Source organism: Varanus komodoensis, unplaced genomic scaffold, assembly GCF_004798865.1.
Source record: "Varanus komodoensis strain SLA01 unplaced genomic scaffold, ASM479886v1 scaffold1, whole genome shotgun sequence".
NCBI lineage: Eukaryota > Metazoa > Chordata > Lepidosauria > Squamata > Varanidae > Varanus > Varanus komodoensis.
In genome coordinates, this window is record NW_025335268.1 from 116,279,589 (window position 1) to 116,302,269 (window position 22,681).

At 42.3% G+C, this 22,681-nt stretch overlaps 1 protein-coding gene across 1 annotated transcript in view; it reads left to right on the forward strand.

Moving 5' to 3' along the window:
- The window catches only part of LOC123029053 (phosphatidylinositol 3-kinase regulatory subunit alpha-like), a 116,395-nt gene that overhangs the window by 78,186 nt on the left and 15,528 nt on the right, over nucleotides 1–22,681 (forward strand). Inside the window, exon 5 of the mRNA XM_044441537.1 lies at nucleotides 13,082–13,213. Coding sequence (XP_044297472.1) covers nucleotides 13,082–13,213 — 132 coding nt within the window. The remainder of the gene's footprint in view (nucleotides 1–13,081; nucleotides 13,214–22,681) is intronic.

Here is a 22,681-nt window from a genome sequence, read left to right on the forward strand (position 1 = left end):
CAAGATTCATATTGATGCAGCACTAACACTTCCTGATTAGCAGGGATGGAGATGTCATCTGCCACCTGCTTTCCCCTTGAGTTTAGCTGCACTTCTCACGGTTGCTAGGGTCAGGGGGTGGATAATTTTGCCAGGGACAATATATTGTCTTGATCTTTTTTGTGTTGCCTTAGTCTTGAATGGGCAGATCAGACCCATTTGCTTTACAAAATACTGGCTCCTAGTGGAGTTGAAAACTGCTAGAACTGCTTTGTTGATATGGAGTATGTGGTGTTGATCTAGACTGCCCTTGAGGGCACAGCTGTAGGGACAGTCATAATGAGTACCTGCACTTCAGCACTGATCACATCATCTCATCTCATTGTTGGTCCCACATATTGTGAGCTGGATCATTAGAACCATCTGGTCACCCTAGATCCACGAAGCCTTGGATTTGTTAAACATTTTGGATATAATCCAGATCCAAGCCCAAGTTTAAGCACTTTAAAGTTCTGGTTATTTTAATGACTGAGAATGAAGCACATACATTAGTTGAGGCACTGAAATCAGTGGGGCATAAAGGTACCTCACTGGCTAAAGTGAGCATATTTCCTTTTTGAGAAGCAGTCAAAAGGGATGCAAACTGGCAACTCCTGCCATTCTTGTAACACCACATTTTAACATGTACAAATCAATTCCTTAGGCCTTGCTTTGTTTCTATAGTGCCAAAGCCTCAGAGCGATATATGGAATTGTGTCTGGATGAGGTGAGAACAATTCAACTTAGCCACTATGGGAAGAAGAGCTGGAGCAAATTAAAAAGCTGTGGTTAGTCTTAAAGTGGCTGAAGGGAAGATGGAAGAGGCAAAAATGTACAAATAAGGCTGCAACTTTTATACTACGTTCCTATACTTGTCCACTCAGAAATAAGTCCAACTGAGTTAAATGGGGCTTAGCTCCAGATAAGTGTGTATACAATTGCAACTATAATTGTTTAATCTATTAAAACATTTAATCAACCAAAATTATCCCCGATTATCAGGTAGCAGGATGTTAAAGTTATTGTTAATACATTTATTTATAAAAGTGGCAGATGGCAAGTACCATCTTAAAAAAGACCTTCCCCCTTTCACATAGGAGGGAATGTATCTTTTACAAGGATGTGAGCTTCAATGCACGTGCAAGATCTAAAAGTATGTTTTAGTGTATTTTTTGGCCTTAGCAATATTGTTTTTACCTGTAAGCAGAATCCAGCTAACATAATTGATAGGCTAATCAATTAACAGCACAATTGTATGATCTGCTAGATAATGTCTAGAAAGTCATAGGTTTTTTGTTTTGGTTGTGTGTGTGTGTTGTTTTTTGGTGTTTATTGTTTGTTTTGTTTTGTTTTTTGAGGCCCAGCTCCTACTCTGAAGAACAACTCTGACATTGGAAAACAGGTCTGACATCAGAGCCGAGATTCTGAGTTGGACTGCCCATCCCCCCACGCACACCCAGTGTAGGAAAAAACTGCATTAGCTGTGAGTTAGGGGGATCTCCATAATATTACATCCTAACATTATTATTAATTGGCTTGCATTTCTTGAATTTGATTGTAGTTTGAAACTGCATTCTACAAACCAAGATTCTGAAAACCCAAACTACCTCACCAAAACAGAAGACCAGAGTAATGTAACAGTTAGAAAGCAGACTGGGACTCGGCAGATATTGGTGGAGGAATACTGATGCCGTAAAGCTCACTGAGTAACTTTGGGTCATTCAGTGACCAGGGTGATTAATAAGCCATGGTAGCTTGCTAACCAACTTCACATGTGCCAGCCCCAGGATTTCCACACTTATCTTCACTGGGTAGCTTGTTGTTATGTGTAAACCCAGTAATACTGGATGTCTTGGATGGTTTACAAGCTTCCCTGAAGCCATGCTGTGTTGCAGGGCTGCTGGGGTGGTTTCTTAGCCACTGCAGTCAGCCACCCTCGCTGCATTTGCACATAATGACAAACTGCACCCACTGAGAGTAATTAGGGGGACTGAATGGTAAGTGCCCAGCACATGCAAGGATGGTTAATAGGTCCACCATGGTTGAATAAAAACCATTCATGCATGTGTGAATCCCATCATTTTCAGCCACACAGTATTGTTATAAGGGTAGAATGAGGAAATGAATCCAGCTTCTGTATTAGCATTCTTACTTTGAGCATCAGGTTACTTGGAAAGACAAACTGAAAGGGTTTGTATTGCTTGCCCAAACCAGCCTGCCCTGAGATACCATTTTGTCCAGAAAGCCATTTTTGTGGCAGAACAAAGTATAAAAAGCCTTAGGAGCACCTGATCTAAGAGAGTGGAACAGTCTAAAAAACTGATTGACAAGCCTGCACATAGAAGCCCCTGGAATAGCAGTATTAACTAGGGTATATATTCTGATGACAAAAACAGAATGTAATACTTGAATCTTTTACAGACAGAAATGAAGACCAGAAGTTACAGATGAACTGAAAACAAAAGCATCCATATGTTCATCTGCAACTTTGTTAAATGATGTCAAGTATGTGACATCTTAACATTCACAAGTAGATGGCAGTATCCAAAGAGTTAATAAAGAATTGCACTAATGAAAGTGCCATGCATATGAGCTCAACATATTTCTAGTTCTTAGAGGTATTTTGTAAAGAAGGGCAAGTGGTTTTTTCCAAAACAAGCAAGCAAGCAAACCCTTGTAAACTCGTTTTTGGAAATCAGGTTGTAGCATTGTATCTTTTTCCAGTCATAGGCCCTAACCCTAACCCTTATTCTCGCAAAAGGGGAGTGAATTAATGGTTTGAGTTAGCATTGGCTCCAGTCCTTCCTGCTTATCTCTTTGGCTGGGCCTGGAAATACTTAGAAGGGAGACCATCCATTTCCTTGAGGCTGCCTATTCAGTTATAGTCTAGCAAGCTGGATCACCTGCATTGGAAAGTACACGTAAGTGCTGAGGGAAGAGGAAGGCTGAGGACAGGAGTACATCCATGGCCATGCAAATGGAGTCTTCTGGTTGTGGAAGTAATCTGCCCGTGTCCATCATGGTTAGCCAAAGTAAAATTTGGACCGCATGAGTGTTCCATTCTAAAAGATAGTTGGTTAAATGTGTTGACATGGAAGGGAAAAAATGTAGCAGGTTGCTTATTTCCAACTGCCTATACAAGTTTTCTTCCCTTTCAGTTCAGTGTACAGTAATGCATTGCTTGCTGAACAAAAAGAAAGGAGCAGAGAAACATCCCACACCAATTCTCCATAAATGAAGCCTCTAACCCAGCAGTTGGAGGCTTATCTTATAGTCAAGAGTTACCACAGGAGTTACCACAAGAGTGACCACGAACCTTATTGCAAAGCCCGTGGGAAATAATCAACCCTTGGCAGGTTTTATGTGCTTCATGACCCGTGAGAAAACTGGTAGCAGAGTCATGTCAGGGATGCTGTTTGCCCTGGCCAAGTATGGTACAGTTTCAGTGATGTGGCTTGGGTTTTTTGCTGCTTTCCCAGAAGCAACATGCAGAAGTCTGAGAACTGGTGTAAAACAACAAAGCAGAAAGCATAGTGTGTACAGGCCACCCCTGGCAGAAGGACCAGAACGGTAGCATGATGGGAGACTCTGTGTGTACATGAGGCGAAGCCATGTCTTTGTCTGACACTTTTTGAAGGCCCCTCTTGTTTACTTGAGAGCCTATCATGGGTTATTATGCTGTCTCCCCTGTGCTTCAACTTTAGCTAGAGTTGCCATGACTACGGCTACTTGACATATACTTAGTGACCAACAGAGTCAGTTTATTTATTTACTAGCAAGCAGACCTTGCTTTGCATGGGTTGAAACAGCTCTTAGTTTGATACAGCGAAGTCTTCAAAGCAAACATACACAGATGTACATACTGTGTCCACCCCATCTAAGGATGCCTGCTGTCACCTCTACGCATGTTGTTTATTTGTTTAATTTATACACCACCCAATATCCAAAGCTCTCTGGATGTTTACAGCAATTCATATAATATAAAATACAAACAGCATGAAAAACTCCATTAAAAGATTACCATACAGACATTTAAAGCTAAATTCAAAACAAATATAAAAAGTTACAATAGCTTATACAAATTCAGTCATAAGACCTGTTTAAACAACTAGCAATGCCCCAGTAGTTAAGCGCCCTATGGTAGAGGACAATTTTAACCTGGTGCCAGAATTAAAGTTGGTGCTCAGTGGGGAGCTTGTTCCATAACTGGGGGCCACTACTGAAAAGACGCTTCTTGTTGAACCTCCCTTAGAGGTGGCAATTGGAGGCAGGCCTCAGATCCTGATCGTAGTGTACAGGTAGATTATATTTGGGAGAACCCTTCAGCTTTTGTGGTCCCAAACCATGTAGGTTTTTATAAGTTAAAACCAGCAGCTTGAATTAGACTTAAAAGCATATAAGTATCCATTGGAAGTGGGACAGAATTGGTGCTATACATTCTGACCATGTGGTTCCTGTTATTTATCTGGCTGCCACATTTTGCGCAAGCTGCAGCTCCTGAAAAGTCTTCAAGAGCAGCCTCACATAGAGTGCATTGCAGTAATCTAATTTAGATATTATTAGAATGTAGATTACTGATACCAGGTTATCCCTGCCCAGATAGAGACACAGCTAAACCAGCAGCTGAAGCTGTGAGAAGACACACTGAGTCACTGAAGTCACCTGGGCCTCAAGTTGCAAAGATGGCCCAAGGAACACCCAAGCTATGCACCTACACTTTCAAGGGGAGTGCAACCCCATCTAAAACATGTTGAATTACCTCATCTGGTCAGAAGAACCACTCACTAAGGGCATCCCAGTCTTGTTTGGACTGAGCCTCAGTTTCTTGGCCTTCATCCAGTCTATTGTCACAGTCAGGAGAAATAGAGTTGTATATCATCAGCATACCGATGGCAATGCACTCCAAAACTCTAGATGACCCCACTTAGCAGTTTCATTTAGATATTAAATAAAATGGGAGACAAAACTGACCCCTGAGGAACCCCATACTGAAGGATCCAAGCGGCAGAGCAATATACCCCTAGAAGCACCTTCTGGAATTGGCTGTCCAAGTAGGAGTGGAACCACTACAATGCAGTGTCCCACACAGTGTCCCAGCTCAAACAGTTTCCCGGAAGGCTACCATGGTCAATGGCTTTGAAAGCCACCAAGAGATCCATTTTAGGACAGTCCCATGGTTGTCTTGAAGTCCATAAAATCCTGTGCCCTTAAGGTGTCCTCTGCATGAATGTTAACATCCCCCAGGACCAGCAGCCTGGGAGATCTCAGCATTGAGGCTGAGACAATTTCTGTCAACTCAGGCTGGAAGACTACTGGGTTGCGGGGTACAAACACTTTAGATGAGGAAGACAGGGAGCCTGGAGAAAGAGAGAGAATTCCTGTAGGCCATGGCAGCATTCCATCCTGCCCCTCCAGTCCTTCTTGATGCTGCACCAAGTACCCTGGTAGGCAGAGCTGGGAGAGACTAACTCCCCCCCCCCCCCCCTTCATCCACCCAGGTCTCAGTTATACAGGGCAGAAACCTCATCTATTATCAAATGTGCACCAATCTGGCATTTGAGAGCAGCATCCATTGACCAAAGGCAGGCTCCCAACCTGTTCTTCTGAATCTACTCACAGTCAATCACGGTTTCTCAGAAGAAGGCTGAGAGACTGTGTTGGTCAAATAGCCTTCCTTCCTCCTCAGTCTTTGCTGGTGATTGAAACTGTATCATGTCATTTATGAAATTTATGCAGGAAGGGCAAAAACCCAGGTACATGTAGCTTTCCAATGTGGAACAAAAATAACAATTGATTCCTGGATATAGAAATCCTTTGTGCTTGAATAAGGTTCCTTTGCTCTGACCCACTGGGGGCCCACATTTCAGTAAAGAGCAAACTGAATCCTGCATGTCATCCTATGGATATCTTGCTGTGAACTGATTGATCTTTTGCACAATAAATGCACAGTGAGTTTTCCATTTGAAGTATACCTCTCATGAGTTTCACTGCACGCTAATACATTTTTCATAGGGATACCCCATTCTTCAAGTACCCAAAGGCAATGCTGCCCTATGACAGCATGTTTGTTACTATTGTGTTTGCTGTACAAAACGTTGCAGCATCTGAGTTTCATGGAAACAGAAACAGAATGAGTCAAAAGGGATCTCCTGGGCCATCTAGTCTGACCCTCGGCTCCAGCCAGCTCTGCTTATGACATGCCTACCATGTGCATGGCCAAGCATCCATTGTGTATTGTTGGGGACCTAATGAATGATTAGCCACTGCTATAATAGTTCTGGAGACTGCCTTATCAGAAACCCTTCTCTCCCCCACTTTTTTTTTGGCAGTTGTGTAGCAAAGATCCTCTGAATTGAGCCTAGTTACACTAGCATCTTATTTAAAAATGAATACTTGTCTAGCTGTCCTTTAAGCACTTGGAAGGACCTCAGTTCTCTTATTAAAAAACCCAACAAATAATCTGGTTGCCATTAGGATAAGCACAACACAGCATTTAAGCTTGGGTGGGCACAGAAGATCTTAAATCTATAGGTACAGAAACGCGGAGAACAGAAAATAAGTTTATTTGGGGGAATTCATGCAAACAGTAATGAGAGAAGGAAATTAAAATTCTAGTGAAAAGCAAACTTGGCTCCCACTTGGTAAAAAAGAAACAAGGCTCATTCCTGTCATTACAGGACATCAAAATTCCATTTTCCAAAGTCATATCCAAGGCCTCAAAGGATGCCCACAGACATTTATTATGCCCCTGCTGAGAAGGAACCAAAGTGTTTAATGAGTGAGTGCATATTTGTAAACTCTGTGTAACCAGTTTGTACATATGCAATACATTTGATTTGATTTGTGGGGGTGACAAATGAGTTCTAGAATGAAAGCAGTTCTGCAGATTACCACCAGAGAAGTGAAATGTTGGGCAGGAGCATTCAGTATTGATGGCTTGTACCCTACTTCAGCCGCCAATAGTGTCATTTTATAAACTTTGCAGCAGCAAATCTGCTAAGGCTTATTCTCTGAAAAAACAAAAGAACCAAAATAAAGTATGTTCCATCTATACAGCAAGTCATATAACTTAAGTAGGATCTGCATATATGACTATCCTATAGAAAAAGAATCCTGCCTTATAATAAAGAAAGCCTTTCAAGGTCAGTAAATGATGTCTGTCATCTCTGGTGATTTGGTTCTAGAAATGGCTTACAAGCCCTCTGAGAAGCTGCATGGTAGAGCACATGTGAAAAGCCAATTGGAGAAGCTCCTGAAAATGAAGGGAAATTTGAATGAAGCTGAGATGTGGGGGGGGGGGCAGATCTCTGAATAATTTGCAGTAGTTTAGGAAGAGTTTCTGAATTCCAATTGTTTCACAATAGGAATAGTAAAACCTGAAAAATAAAATAAAATACTTCCCCTTACTGATTATGCAGTGAGAAACTCTGATCTGTGGAAACTCATAGACTTGTGTGTGTCATGTAGTTATATGCAATTATCCAATGGTGTAGCTCATGGCTCCTCCCCTATGAGCAGCCATTTTACCCACTACCACCTCTGTCTTGTACTTGTCTCCACATAATGGAATATGAAGGAAGGGGTTTTAGCAAAAAGAAAAAAGAGTATATTCAACAGGTCTTAATATGGCCTGTGTCTGCTTTAAACTTTGGAGTACTTGGGTAGGATCAGCAAAGATATAGCAGATGAATTCATATGTCATGACAACCCATCATGGTAATTTATCACAATAGGTTAATGGTACCAAAAATTAGCCATGAGCACCCAACAGACAATCAAATTCATGGGTACTCCATTTCTTCCCTCTCTTTCCCTTTGCTTCTCTGGGTGATTTACCCAGAGACACCCAGAAGGAACAAGTCCTCTTCTTTCCTGCTGCAAAACTGGGCTATTTTTCTGCGCACTGAAGCTCCCCACCCCACCCCGAGCCCCACCCCCACCCCCACCCACAGAGTTTGGGAAAGCCGACTTGACAGCCAACTTCCCTTCTCAGGCAGCCACCAGCTCTATCTTCAAAACACCTTGGGCTGCCCAATATTTAAAAAAAATATTGTCCTTGTTTTTGTTGTTGTTGTGTATTTAGAAATGTTCACAGAAAACATTTTTTAAAAGCCCTTCTATTACCACAAAGGCACTCTGTCAAGACTCTGTTAAGGCCCTATTCAGTTGGATTCCTGCTGCTATAGTCCGGGAACCCTCCATGAAAGAAATTAGGAGAGTAAGTACTCGGAGGAGGACTTTCTCTGCGATGGCACCCAACCTATGGAATTCACTCCCCAAAGAGGTCCGCCTGGCACCGTCGTTACTGGTTTTTCGGCGCCAGGTAAAGACCTTTTTATTTAAACAGCATTTTAATTGTTAAAATATATGATCTGGCCAGGACAACTTCTTCTTCCTTCTCTTTTCTCCTCCTATATTCTTTATTTACTTATTTTATTCTATTAATTTTAATTTTATATTATTGTATCTCAGTGTATTTTTGTATTTTTGTATTTAAGTAATTTAAATACAAAGTAAGGTAATTTATTATGTTCTATTGTATTTGAATGTATCTTATTGTGTTGTAAGCCGCCCCGAGGCTTTGGCAAGGGGCGGCATAGAAATGTAATGATAATAATGATAATAATGATGATGATGATGATGATGATGATGATGATGATAATAATAATAATAATATAGTGCCCCGCAGAAGCTTGAAAACCTTCCCCTCACCAGGCTTTCCTGTGACAGGTAAAGAAAGCTGATCAGTCAAGAGAAACCAAGCCATGAGGGATCTTCTATTGAGAAAGATGTTTTGGGTGGATTTCCCTACTCCTCAATGTCTTCCATTTCACTGTCCTTTAATGCCCATAAGGGGAGCACCTCTGTCCTTTTCCCCACCTCTCTAGGTGTTGGGAAAGTGTAGAAATGAGTTAACCCCACCCTTGTTAAAGAAAAACTGACCAGTGGTTGTCCAAGATCCTTTAAGAATGGGAGTTTTGAGGGGGATCTCAGGAAAGTGGACTCTGAAGTATTTTCCAATACAAATCCACCTAGGTCCTGCTCAGCTCCCCCCACCCCATTTTAAAGGCACCCAGTTTGACAGTGACCTGTCAGTGAAACTCTCCCTCAGAGTCCTTCTTGCCAACCTGGCATGGCATTTGTGTTTTCATTTGTAAGGAGGGCAAGTTTATTATGTGGTCACCTGGGAACCGCAGCAAGTAATCCATGGAGGAAAAAGAAGTTTGAGGACTACTGCTCTTGAGTATTTGCAGGACTCTTAAGGCTACTTGAGTAACAAATGCAAAGTATGGGTGTGAAAAACCAGCGTGTCTGTGTCTGTGCCTGCAGTGCAGGGAAGCCTGCAAGACAACCTTTATCTGTACTATTTATCATTCATGTATTTTTTAAATAACCCCTTAGGCTGTCCAAGTGAGAAGACAGGCTTGTGGCCCTTATATGTGGACAAAGATATGCTCTTTTCTCAGAGCTCCCTTTAAATTTCCTAGCAACTGGATTAGTGTGTTGTCAAGCAGTCTGGTGCATGGATAAGGGCCCTCTTCAAATGAGGCAAGAGAATCAAATCAACTTTGGTACCCAAAACCCAATATATATATGAACAATGAAGCAAGGAGAAGTTCACAAATATTAGGTTGTTGTTTAAAATAAAATGAAACCTTGAACTGGTTCATTTCTACAATTGCAACATAAAGAGAGAAAATCCAACCTAAGGAATAAAAAGTATGGGAAGACCTGATGATGGACTACCAGGTGATTTCTCCAGTGCTTTCTTGCAGACCGCTGAGTCAGCCAGGAAGGTATATGCAAATACAGTCTTTGGGATCGATCACTGTTTGGCTGTTTCAGAAAGAAGAGGAGGTTTGATTGTTCATCACAGTGTGGAGGAAGGATGTTTTGCTGACCACGAACTTGTGGAAGAAAAATGCATATCCTTAGGCTAAACCCAGGGAACAGTTTTAGACATTTGTAAAACTAGAAACCAATTCTGTCCAGCAATGAGACAAATTCCTTGCTCAGAAGATGTGCTTATATGTTTATTTTTTATGATTGTGCTAAAAGGCCATAAACATCTCCAGTGATTGCTAGAAATGAAAGTCCCACTTGACATGCAAGATGCAAGAGCTTTGACAAACTGTTCCAAAGAACAAGTGGCCTTGAGGGTTAGTTATGCGTCACATGTACCTCTTTTCCAAGGGGTGACATGTAGGACACAGGGAATATAATTAGGTGTCCCCATGGTTTGTGGTTCCTTGCCATTTCTAATTGTCAGTTCTTATTTTTAGGCAAATTATAGGTTCCTCTCTAAGGAAAAGGAGCAGTCTTTTGTGGATGTAATCCTCTCTTTTAAATATATGCCCCCAAAATGCTTTCCATAAATTTTGTTATCTTGAAAATGGGCCCATCATGTATTCAGTAATATATGATGGGTGTGAAATAGTTTTATTAATGAATGACTACACCTAAAAATGGGAGGAGGCTTCCTTAGTTTTATGTGAATGTCTATTATAATTAGCCTTTTAATTATCAGTAACCATCTGAAAGTGACCATGAATAAATGTTTATTGAAAATTAAACTCTTCATTGTGAGGGGTGGGCAAACACTGTGGAAATCAGAAATAGGTCTGATTATTCGTCTTCAGTAGCTCCCAGTGCTTCCATTTTATACCAAGTCAGGTATACAGCACACTTTCTGATAGCTGATGTTGATTCGTAACGATGCAATGGCTGAGAAGAGGCAGCTTTGTTCCTCAATGTCAGGATGGGAGGCAGAATTGAAGGGGTGTTTTGTTCTGAGGGGCCCATTTCCAGCCTTCTTGCCTCACTTACGCCACCCCTTTCCCTGACCTGTTCTCTGTTCTTGCTATCAGTTTTTTTCCTGAGGACAATTTGATCACAAGTGGGAGGTAGACACCAGCACAAGCATAATACATCCATATGAAACCAATGGGGAATGTGGTAATAACCTTGTTGTGCAGATCAGCTTGAAGGCGAGAGACTTGTGATCTTGCTGCAAACAACTACCAAGCGTTCTCAGCTCCACACCTTGCTCGAACAGCACCATCCTTGGACTTGTTTGACTGAACTTCAATACTCCTAAGGCTGAACCCCAGAAGAACTGGCAACCCTAAGTGTATTTTAGTCTCCAGGTTTTGTTTAAAATTTCAAATACAGCGTTCAAAATAAAGCTTTCAAAGAATGTGTTCATTTATTTTAAGTGCTGTATGTTTCTGGGCATACTGGGTACAGCGTTTGCGCAACCATGAAAACAGACTTATTTCATTCTTTGCTGAATTATGTCTTGTCACACATAATATTTCTCTTGTCTGTTTTGGTTTGTTTGTTTTTGGTGGATTATGGTATACTGCAAATTGATACTTTTGTAGTTGCAAAGTTTTAAACTCAACCAGAAGACTTCTGTTCTTTTCTTCAGTTCTGGGAAGAATTGTGTTAAAACTGGTTCTCCTAGTACGTCTTCACCTCCAACCCAGCAAGCTAGGGCAGGCTGCAACATCCCTTTTGTCTGTATTCCTCAGAGGTAGTTGCCAGCACCCAAATCTTCCTAAAATCCTATGAAATACTGATATTTAATAACCCTTTACTCAGGAAATATGGCAATTCAGTCTTAAGGTTTTATATATGGAGAAAAATAGATCCTGTTTCAGAACTCTCTTTACTCTGCTTAGCAACCAAGCTAGCATGTTTGCCCAGCAGGCCAGTGCATGGGTGAAACCAGCCCTTGGGCCAGGAAAGAGAATTAAATCCACCTGGGCTCCAAGACAAGCTTGGCTTGTTCTTCTTTCCACAGTTAGCCAGCCAGCCAGACATGAAATAATGTTTTATTTTACAACCAGAGGCATTTTCTGTGCTGGGTGGGGTGGACACATTTCCACGGAGGGAGATCAAGCTGACCATTCAGTAGCCTTCTAGTTTAGGAGTTCCCAGTGCAGCACCCATGGACACCCTCACACCCCCAAATGTCTTCAGTGGTGCTCATAAAGGGAAGCCCAATCTGGCACCCATGGGTGTCTGCAACATTTATAAATTTATTAATTTATTCCTTAAAAATATATCCATGGGTTTTTATGTATACATAGTAATGAATACAAATAAAATGCATACAACTTTCTAGTAATTATATATAGACTTCAAGCAAAAGCAGAACAAATAGACCATTTCTCTATTTTCCATGAAGCAGGTAAAGATTTAAAAATGTGTACATTGATGAATATTAAGGACTCTTCCAATACAAATTTTTTTTTGAAACAAGCTTCTCCCCAAAAGAAACAACTACTACACATTGCCAGAGCATATGCTTAAAAGTAGTATCAGCTGTATTGCACCACCCACCATTAGCTGAATTGGACAATCCCTTATTAAAGGGACATTGCAGGATCCAGTAGACACAAAACCAATGTTTTTGCTGAATAAGACACAGCTTACATTCTATTAATGCAACAATCGATGCCAGAGGAGCAATCCACTGATTAGGCACTTTGTGGTGGTGTCCACCACATTTCTTCAAATTGCCAGAAGTGCTCACAGGCCCAAGCTTGATGACCCTTGTTCTAGGTTCTGTAGTACCTCTCTAGCAAGAGACGGGGTCATCCTGGAACAGATATATAAATGCTAGTGTCTATAGCTGCCTAGCCATGCTTGGTATATTCTTTGTTCAAATATATTTTGAGAAATGGAAGGGGAAGAATGGATTCATTACAGCTGATTTTTGTGAATTAGCGGAATGTTAGAATGCTTTGGGATCTTGTCTCAGGCTGCTGGAAGGCCTCCACATCTTTCAGTACTCTTGTCTGCTAGATTATTTGCACCCAAGAAGCAGCCTGGTGCAGACACTTATCGTCAGGATAAATACATCAGAAAAGGTGCACTTGGTGTATGATTTAATAAAACCTGTTCTCCAACTCAAGGATATGTAATCCTTCTTCTAGAGCAGGTTTCTTCAATACAAGTAATTGTTTTTCCTGAAGGAAGAGTTTGATTCCCTACCCCAGATTAGAAGAGCTTCTGGAGCTTTGGAGGATAACCTCTTCTTCTTTTTGCCTTTCAGACCTGTCATCGATTGAATTAGACTCATTTGATGGACAGACATTAGCTGAAATGCTCAGGTGCTACCTTCAGGAGCTCCCTTGCCCTGTGATTCACCCAGCAATATATAGTGAATTAATCCACACAGCTCAAGGTAAATGCCCATTCTTTGCTATTGACCATATTTTAAAGAATCCACATTCCAGAATTTTCCTTACTCAGCATTTTCAGGAATTCTTGGGAAATAGGCCTGATCGCATGACCTGAGGCATCTGACTCAATGCTTTTTTTCCCCCCAGAGTGGATGCAGTCTGATACTGGCTTTACCATTTTACATACTATTTTTTGAGAATGTGGCTATGTTGATTTGAATGAGTGTGCCTGACCCAGGTGAGGGGTTTGAGCATCCATCACTTGCATATAGATCAGCACAACTAATTGAAATCAGTCCAACAACACTCCATTGTTTCATAGTGTTTCTGGCTAAAGTAAAGATTAGGTCTGTGAAAACGCCTTGAGACCTGGCATGATTCCAGGGGGAATATTCCAGTTTTGGAGTTATTCAAAGCACCTTGAAATCTAAAGGTACTTGGTTGTAAAACAGTGTGAGGGAAGATCCTTTTGGAAGGAATGCTGGAGGGATATAGCAGAAGCTGTTTCAGGGAATTCTCTACTCTTTTTTAAGTTGTCTGTTATATATTAGGGGCTGTAACAAGCAGCTTCTGACCAGATTTCCCAACCTTCTTCCCCTCTGGAGGATGCTAGAAAGTTTGTGGAGCTGGCAATTTGTGCACTTGGTTTGTGCAGTCCAGACCAATCCACACCTAAACCCCAAAGCCTTGCATCCTATTTTTTCCCTTTACTCTTTGCTGTCTGTGTCTAACATGTGTTGTTAGCTGTTCTACAACTCCACCCTCATTCAGGCCCTAGAAGCATTTGATTTCATTTCACTGTGATTTGTAGTTTTGTGTGGGTGCTTCCAGATGGCTGCTTTTAACACTAATTACCCAAAGCCACTGTGAAGCTATTTAGATTTTCCTATTTAATAGGTCGGTCTGTCGGTCGGTCTCTCTCTCTCTCTCTCCCCTCCCCCCTCCCTCCCTCCCTCTCTCTCTTGTGTGTGTGAAGAAAACAAGATGGAAGAAGTGGTAGAAAAAACATGGGAAGACTGCAGATGGTTTAATATGTGAAGTGTGATTGTCAGTTCATACATAGAGGATCTTGCCTTAGGGTCCAAAGTGAATGTGGCATGGAATCTCACGTAACTTTCTTCCAAGACACACACAAAGATGAGTGAGGCTTTGCATCAACCTTTCTCCTCTAGTCATTTTTCTAGTCAACAATCCCCCTCCCACATTTTCTCTGCCTGCAGCAGGAGGAACAGCATTCTCTTGCCTGTCCTTCACCATCAGGAATAACAGCATTTGCTAGTATACTGGACACTGCTACTAGTGTTGTTTAAAAATGTGCCAAATATTCTGACTTTGCAAGATACCCTCCAGGTGTGGATTAGAGGACTTTTTACATATGCTGCAAGAACAAAGGAGTTGGCCTTGGAAAACTGGGTTGCACATTTACCCATTATTTAGATTTCTTCCATACTTTCCTGAGTTGATTCAATTACAATTGGTTACATCATTCATGCCCTTTAAAGAATTAAAGGGCAAAAGGGAAAATAACAAGGTAGAGGTTAGGCATCTCTCTGGTTCTAGTTCCATTCAAGATTGGAAGAATTCCTATTCTACACAGAATAGATAAATGGCAAAACATCAGAAGTTACTTAGTGTATGAGGTTTCTGTGCTGTTGAGCTGTACATTTGTTGGCTCGAGAGTGTAACTCAGCATGCCTGTATATATTCTGGGCAGTTTGCTGAAGTGCATGAGCATTCATAGGCAGCAGTAGCCAGTGACTAGCTGAGTGTCAGTCTTGTTGTGCTGGAGACAGCCAGAAGGTTATGGTCTTGAAATAAATTACAGAAGAAGACTGGAAATTATTTAGAGCCCTGTCCAAATTCCAGTTCACATTCTTCCTATTCTTAGTGGACTGGGTGCACCAGGAGACATGGTGCTGCTTCAAGCACTGGAAAGGATATAAGCATAGATTGTATGTATTACTCCAGGCCAGAAGCCCAAGTGGCTGCCAAGTCCCTGTGATACTGGCCTAGAAAGAAAGTGTTATTGTAATTTTTTGGCTGAGCTTCCTAGTAGGTTTTTACTGTAAATGAGTCCTTTTTCGGCTTTATATGGGCATAGAAAAATCTCTGGGGGCCCTTTTTAGTTTGACAAGTTGGAAGCCCCTCTCAATTCTTGTAGGGCGCTCTCTCTCTCTCTCTCTCTCTCTCTCTCTCTCTCTCTCTCTCTCTCTCCCCTCTTTTGGCCCTATATATAAATATATTTCCATGTTTAGATCTAAGTTTTACTGGAATTATTTATTAGAAACAGCAGGCTAAACTGTGAAAGTTAAAAGAAGCAGAACTTGGAAAAGAAGACTTTGATTTCTCAGTTATTAACAGGAGAATACTGTCTCTAAAGCTCTTCTAAAACCCCTGCATTTTTCTGTTTTAAAAATCATCCTCATCCTCATAGTGCTACAGGCAGCTAGTCCAGCCCTATTATTAGGCAGAGTGAGGCAGCTGCCTCGGGCAGCTGATTTTGGGTGTCATGAAAGGGCAGAAAATTGTTAGTTACTTAATTTGCTATTATTGTATTTTACTGTTTGTAAGGATAAGAGGCCTTTGGGATTTTGTGCCTCAGGTGCTAAAATATCTTGGAATCTATGCCCCTTGACTTGGGAAGTAGGGCATCATTTGCTGCTTTGCCTCAGGCAGCAGAATTCTTGAGCGGAACCTGACAGGCAGCCAGCACCATGCCGCCCCACCATCATCTGTCTTGTGAGTTCTGCCTCCTTAGAGATGCCAAAAGTAATTCTCCACTTTACAGCAGAAGCCTGAGATCCAATAGGCTTAATGACATCCCCACATAAAGTATGACAGTTGCCACTTATTTTGCATGCATTATTTGTACCTGTCCTCGCCAAATGCATATGTATTGTCCATCAAATCATGTATTGTCCATTTACAGATCATTATTAGCCCATGCTGCTCTTGGGTGAAAAACAAAAACACTGCAAAAATGTCTTCACCAAACAGATGGTTGAGGCTGTTTCTTTTGCCAGTGCCAACCACCTGTTGAAGGAGAAACTCTGATTCTTCCCTCCCTCCCTCTGAACAAGTGACTGCTGATGTCAGGAGTGTCAGCAGTGCTGTGCATGCAGTCCTGATGCAGCAACAGGAACTGTGTGTGTTGCCCTGTATGCAAGATACAGGAAGGCAGCATGGGCACCACAGCAATTCCCATTTGCAGTCAGCAGAAGTGGGTCCAGAAAAAGTGCATGTGGCTTTTGCTCACAGATTGTTCTTGATAACATATGTTTATCTTAAGAATGGCATTTGTTAATGCAACTTTTGAAATGCGAACTTCAAACCCTGGATGTCAGTAACTTTTAAATTTTGTTGGTAAATTTCGAGTCTTAGTAGCAAACTGCTGTTTGTTATAAGGTTATCTTTATGTTTTTGTTCCAGAATGTGTTGAGTGGAGTCTCAAATTCTGTGCAAATTTTTCCAGCTTAAAAAAAAATACATGAGTTGTGGCCTATTTTAATAACTGGGGTCCACATGTTGGCTCAACTTACATCAAAGCAAATTGGTGCACACAATCTCTTCACTAATACTGAGCTTTTCCAGTAGCACATACCACAATCTCTAACCAATATAGATTGCAAATCACAAGAAGTTATAGGAATCTGTAATTGGTATTCTAGTCCTGCTGAAGATTGTTTCATTTCCCCTGGCTCAGAGGCTCAACAGAAGCCGAAGGAGAACTAAAGGTGGAATGTAGCATTTGTCTTCCTACTTCAGGGAAAACTGTCAGCAATCCCTCATACACCTTCCACGCCTGAAGACAACTCCCGCACAGCTTTTCCTGCTCCTCAACTAAGTGAGAGACCCCAGAAATAACAGTGGTCCCTTGAAAAGCTATAGCTAGAATAGGTAGCAGGGGCAGAACCTCCAAAAGTTCTGGACCAGTTAGCCTCAGTTGCCTGCAGCCCCTGCCTGAGCTCTCCTTATGAAGAAACACTCCAGTCATGAGCCCTGCATTATGCTGGCCAGGGTTCTGACAGCTTCCGGCCTGGCTGTGACCCTGCTTTCCTGGACCTGACTGTGCTTTGCTAGATATGACCCAGCCTTAGCTCCTGATACCAAGCCATCTGTGAATGCCTGTGCGTAGGCTCCTTCCCCTGGGCATCAAGCCAAGCCAGGACAAACAGCGTGCACTATTCAGACATGTTCATGGTGCTGTGATCCTTTTAATCAAGGCTGCGGAACAATAATGCAGTAATTGTGTTTCTGGAGTGCCTCTGTATGAATAATATTCTATGTGGGCTCTTGTGTTTTCTGTCTGATACATAAATAGAAAGCCAACCACAATTGTTTTCAGTTGCAAAAAAGACAGAAATGTTCGTATCTATCAAGATGAGAAACTCGGTGGAACTTTGGGATTCTGTCCGTACATGCATTTTAGGCAAAGATAATTAGTTTATTCTTGCTATTTGCTCAGTTCTCTTGTTCTCTCTCTCGTGCGTGCACGTGCACGTGCACACACACACACACACACACACACACACACTACAATCCTCCTGACACAGATCTCTTAATGGTACAGAAATCAGCTTCAAGTCAGAGGTTGTCAACTACCCATCTAATGCCTCCCTTGCACAAGAATATGTGCCCTTGCATATTCTGTATGCTCCCCTGGTCTACTGAGCATTTCTGTCTCTTGGTGGAAAACAAACAATCAGATGCATTTTTCTTGTGCAAAAGCGAAGAGGCAGTCACATCACTTCATGAACCGGCAGCAGGACTGGATCACATTGTTACAGATTCTTTCATACCATGGAAAGCCACTGTTTTCCAACTGCATTTCCAGAGTCTTTCAGAGACAGAATCATTTCAGCCTGCTCCAGCCAAAGCACATGCCTCTGAAACCTTGATTCCAGCACCCCAGAGTCTTCATCTGTGCCTCAGCAAAAATGTGGGTCCTACCTTTTCATGTCCAGTATTTTCTTGCTGAAATTGTTGTTGTCATTGTAATAGTAATAAAGGTACATGATCACCCAAAAGGTAGGAAAAAAGTATCCCTCCCCCTTAAGCTGAGTATGCATTATGCAGTCCTTGTCTGCACAACAAAGTCTGTGCAGACAATCCAATCTTATCACACCAGCTAAGTTTAAATTTCTGCTATACCATTTTACCAGTTCTGTTTCACTGATGTCTATATCTCAAATTTTTTTTTCAGGCTTGATTTTATATGTTCAGTCTAAGATATAGGGCAGACTTTGGACAGACTAAAATCATCTGTAATCAAACTAAGTAAATTAAGCACACAGAAATGCTATGTGAAACATCTGCAATGTACTACTGCCTTTCTTACTTGAAAAGCAGAAAGTGGTAGTGTTACAAGTCGGTAAGGAAGCATGGCCTTAGCTGGAAACAGTGACATCTTGGAATAGTGCTCCTAACCAACCTAGCAAGGAATTAACTGTGAGTTTGATCTACTACCTGGGGGTCAAGGCTCTAATTTAAGCAGGACTGGCATCAGGATCTGCCATCCTTGGGCACCTGGCCGAGCCCACCACTGATACTTGCTTGCCCCCCATTAAAAAATTTCAGCATAACACTGGGGATGCTGAGACTGGCTGCCATATCAATTTTCCATAATGCCCCTACCATAACACTGGTAACATAGCAGTGACATGGGAATGACAGTTACTGCTAGACCAGTCCTGCTCAGTGAGTTGCTGCCTGCTGCAGCCTGAAAGGGTCTACTGACAAGAAAGCAGACTTTCTGAGTTCACTTGAGCCATGGTCCCCTCAAATCTGGAACCAGACTAGAATTTGAACACAGCTTTTCTGACAATGACAGCTTTAAAAAAAAACCCTACATGGATAAGCCGAACAAAGTTGATTAAAATAGATCAATATGTGTTGTTCTTGTTGACTTATGAAATCATAGGCTCCCAGCTGCCACCCAAAAGTTGTGAAATTTTCATTAAGCTATAGAGTCGTTTTCTTTGAAACCATTTCTGAACAATTGGGAGCTCAGTGCCATGGCATGTCTGAAGTGAAGCTTGCACAACAGGAGTGCAAGAGGCCAGACCGAGCCCAGACAGTCTTTGGGCTACTCTCCTCCCTCACTCCTGTAGCTCAGCCAATTTGGGTAACACAAGAACTGCACACAAGGCAGGGATTTCCCTGCTGCTGGAGTAGCTGGCATCATAGGCTCTTGTTTCACCCTTTGGCCTAGGCCTGAGCTCAGCCACTGTGGTCTGGGAAATTAACATTCCAGGCAGTCAACCAAAACCTCTTTCCCAGGAGTGGAGGTTTATGGCAGGGTGAGCATGGCTCTCTCATGAGAGTTCCTAACGATTTAGCTTTGTGAGGCCAAACCAAACCTGTCAGTGGCAGTTCTCTGAAATCAGGCGTGGAATTGCCCCAGTGAGCTAGAAAGAGGGAGTGAACAAATGCTTCAAAAATGAGGAGGATGTGAGGGAGACATAATGAGCACTCCCCCACCTGCCACTTGACTCCTTATCTTTTTCTGCAGAAGCAGATGACTTCTGGTAGCAGGATTTGGCAGAGGAGTAAACCCTGTAGAGAGAAAATCTGCAGTGAGGTAAGCCTCAGGCAGGAAGAGGTTTCTACAAGCCTCATTCACACATGCCTTGGTATGTTGTGGGGGCAGCTCTGTGTTTAAATGCAGGGGGGAAAATATACAGCTAACACATCTAGTTTGGCCCCTATAATTCCAAATGTGGCTCTGTATCACCACTCATCCAGAGTTAATGTAGTGGCCATCCTCCCAATCTCCTTGTTTCTATGGGGAAAAAACAGAATACACAACTTTGCGTGCCCAAGTGAAATTTCCTGTCAAAGTCTGGGAGTCATTTATGTGGTCTAATGTGGAAACAGCCCAGGAATGTTGCTTCTTGCCATAGGTTGTGACTGAGAGAAATGGGTGTGGTGTGCCTAAATCATATTATAAGCAATGAGATTTAAATGCACATTGGAAAGTGCTTAGGCATGCCTAACTTTCTTTGGATTTCCTTTCCTTTAAGAACGAACTCAGGTGGTAAGTGCCAATAGAAAAGGGGCCAAAACAGGGCCTCTGAGAAACAAGAAGGCGGTATCAGTAGGCTGAAGAGAAGGCCGTGCTTTGCAGAAGTACGGTAATGGGGCAGTCTCAGTAGGCGCAGAATGCCGAGTGTCAGCTGGAAAGGAAAAGTAAAAAACTCTGTTGTGGAGAAAGAGATGGCCCTGCCTAATTTCCTTACAGCATGTACTCTTCTCTTGGAGGGCAGGGCTGACTGGCAGTAACCCTGAACAGGTACACACCTGCCATGAGGAAAGAATACATTACAATTTTTGTTGCATATTGCACTTGTAATCTATAATATGAATGGATAATGTCTTCAACCCATCTTGTCCAGACACCCCTAGTCCTAATGTAACCACTCATCTCTCCAAAGCTTGTTTAGGGAGGATCCAGCCCCATCAGGTGAATGATATTCCCAGCATTAAGACATACCAGCGATCTTTGCAGTACCACAAAAACCTTCCAGGTGTCACAGTAGAATCAATGCCAAGCTTGAAGGGCTCTGGGCAAGCTGTCTCCCACCTCCACCCGCACGGCCTTGCTTGTGAGCCCACCAAAGTGAAATGAGCAGGGATGGAGGGATGGGTGGCAGTGGGGAAAGACAGGAATGCAGCATGGCACAGGTAAATATTCTCAGGCTACAGTGGTGCAGGTCCAGCTACCAAGTATTCCCATCACCCAGTGCTGAGAAGAGAAGTGATGAGTGAGGTGACTGCAGCCACCACTGAATGGGCTGGGCAAAATGCACACTGGAAGCAGGACCCAGAAGCATTGTGGTCTATGAAGATGATGGCAGCAGCAGTCATTGCCTCCCTTTGTACTTCTCCAGGCCCCAAGACACTCAGATATATTTTAGGTATTGATGTAGATATTTAATCAAAAAGATGGGTTTGGAATGCTCCCAGTGAGCTGCTAAGATTTAGGGAAGAGACCACCAGCCCAACCTGAGGATTTGTGCAGCCCTTTGGTAATTTATCTAGATTGACTATTTTAAGGAAACATTTCCATAGGGCTATCCTATTGATGGTCACATAACTTTCTTTCAGTTTCATGCATCTCTAATATTGACCACTGAACTGTTTGGCTCTGTGTCCTGGGGATGCTTCCCTTGTCCACTGACCTCCTCCATCTGTATCATCCGTGCTTTTTTCCTCACACCTCCATTAGAAATATATCTTCCCTGCCCATCCCTTAAACTTTTCCACACTTAACTTGATCCTGGCGAGTGGGGGATGTTTTTGGTTTTTACAACTCATCCTGAATCTGTCCTTGAAGGGAGTGTTATCCTGGGAATGTGTGTCTAGTCCTGTGCTCCCACATTACTTACTCCAGTGGAAATCAAAGGGTATATTTTGTCCAGGAAAGAAAAAGAAAAAACTTAATTAGAAAGCAATTTGTTGGACTTGCTCATTAAATTACTTCAAAGCAGAGCTATCTCCCCCTACCCCTTCCTTTTCTCCCTGCACCGCTTAGCCAAAGCGTTCCTAAAATTCCACGGTGGCTGTGTGATCCCTGTTAATTTTGGAATGCAAGGAGGATGCCAGTGCCAGCAGCAAAGAGTCAAACAAATGTTTCCAGCAGAGACATTTCAAAAGTGTCCTTCAAGAGATAACGTGAAATTAAACTGGCCTTCTAAATCTTCTTCCATACAAATCTTAGCCCTGGAGCTAAGGGCCTGGCTACTCCCATAATCTCTTATTAATGCAATAAACTGTATGTGGGCCTGGCCTTAAAAACAGTTTGGAAATGTAATTGGCCCCAAATGCAGTCACTTAACCTTTATCTGGATCTGTCTACACAAGAGTGCTGCTGGATCAAACCAGAGGCCAGGTACTTCAGTGTTCTGTTACCATAGTAGCCAACCAAAAGCTTTGTGAAGCCCACAAGCACAACAACACAATTCTGTTCATATCTCCCAGCAACTGATATTAGGAGGCATACTGCCTCTGATATTGGAGATAATAATATAGAGCCACCATGAGTAGCAGCTGTTATCAGCAAAGCCATATAGCACGAATTCTTCGGTGGCCATCAATCTGTTCTCAAGGCAGATTCAAGGGGTGGGTTTTGCACTTTAACACCAGCTTTGATCTGGAATGTCTTAGAACACACCTTCTCCCATTTATAGGAAAAAGAACTACATAAGGCAGAGACAAACCAATGGTCCATCTAACCTGGTAATGTACAACTAGTCTTCACCAATGTGGTGACCCCCCCAAATGGCTACAACTCCCATCCTCCCCAGGGCAGGATAGGGAAGACTGGTCAACACTATCTTGCAGTAGAATCATAGACTAGTAGAGCAGGAAGAGGCTAGAGGACCATTACGTCTGATAGTCTCCAGAGTTTCAAACCAAAGCCCTCTCTAACCCTAGCTAGAAATGATAGCAAAAGACCCTAGGACCATTTG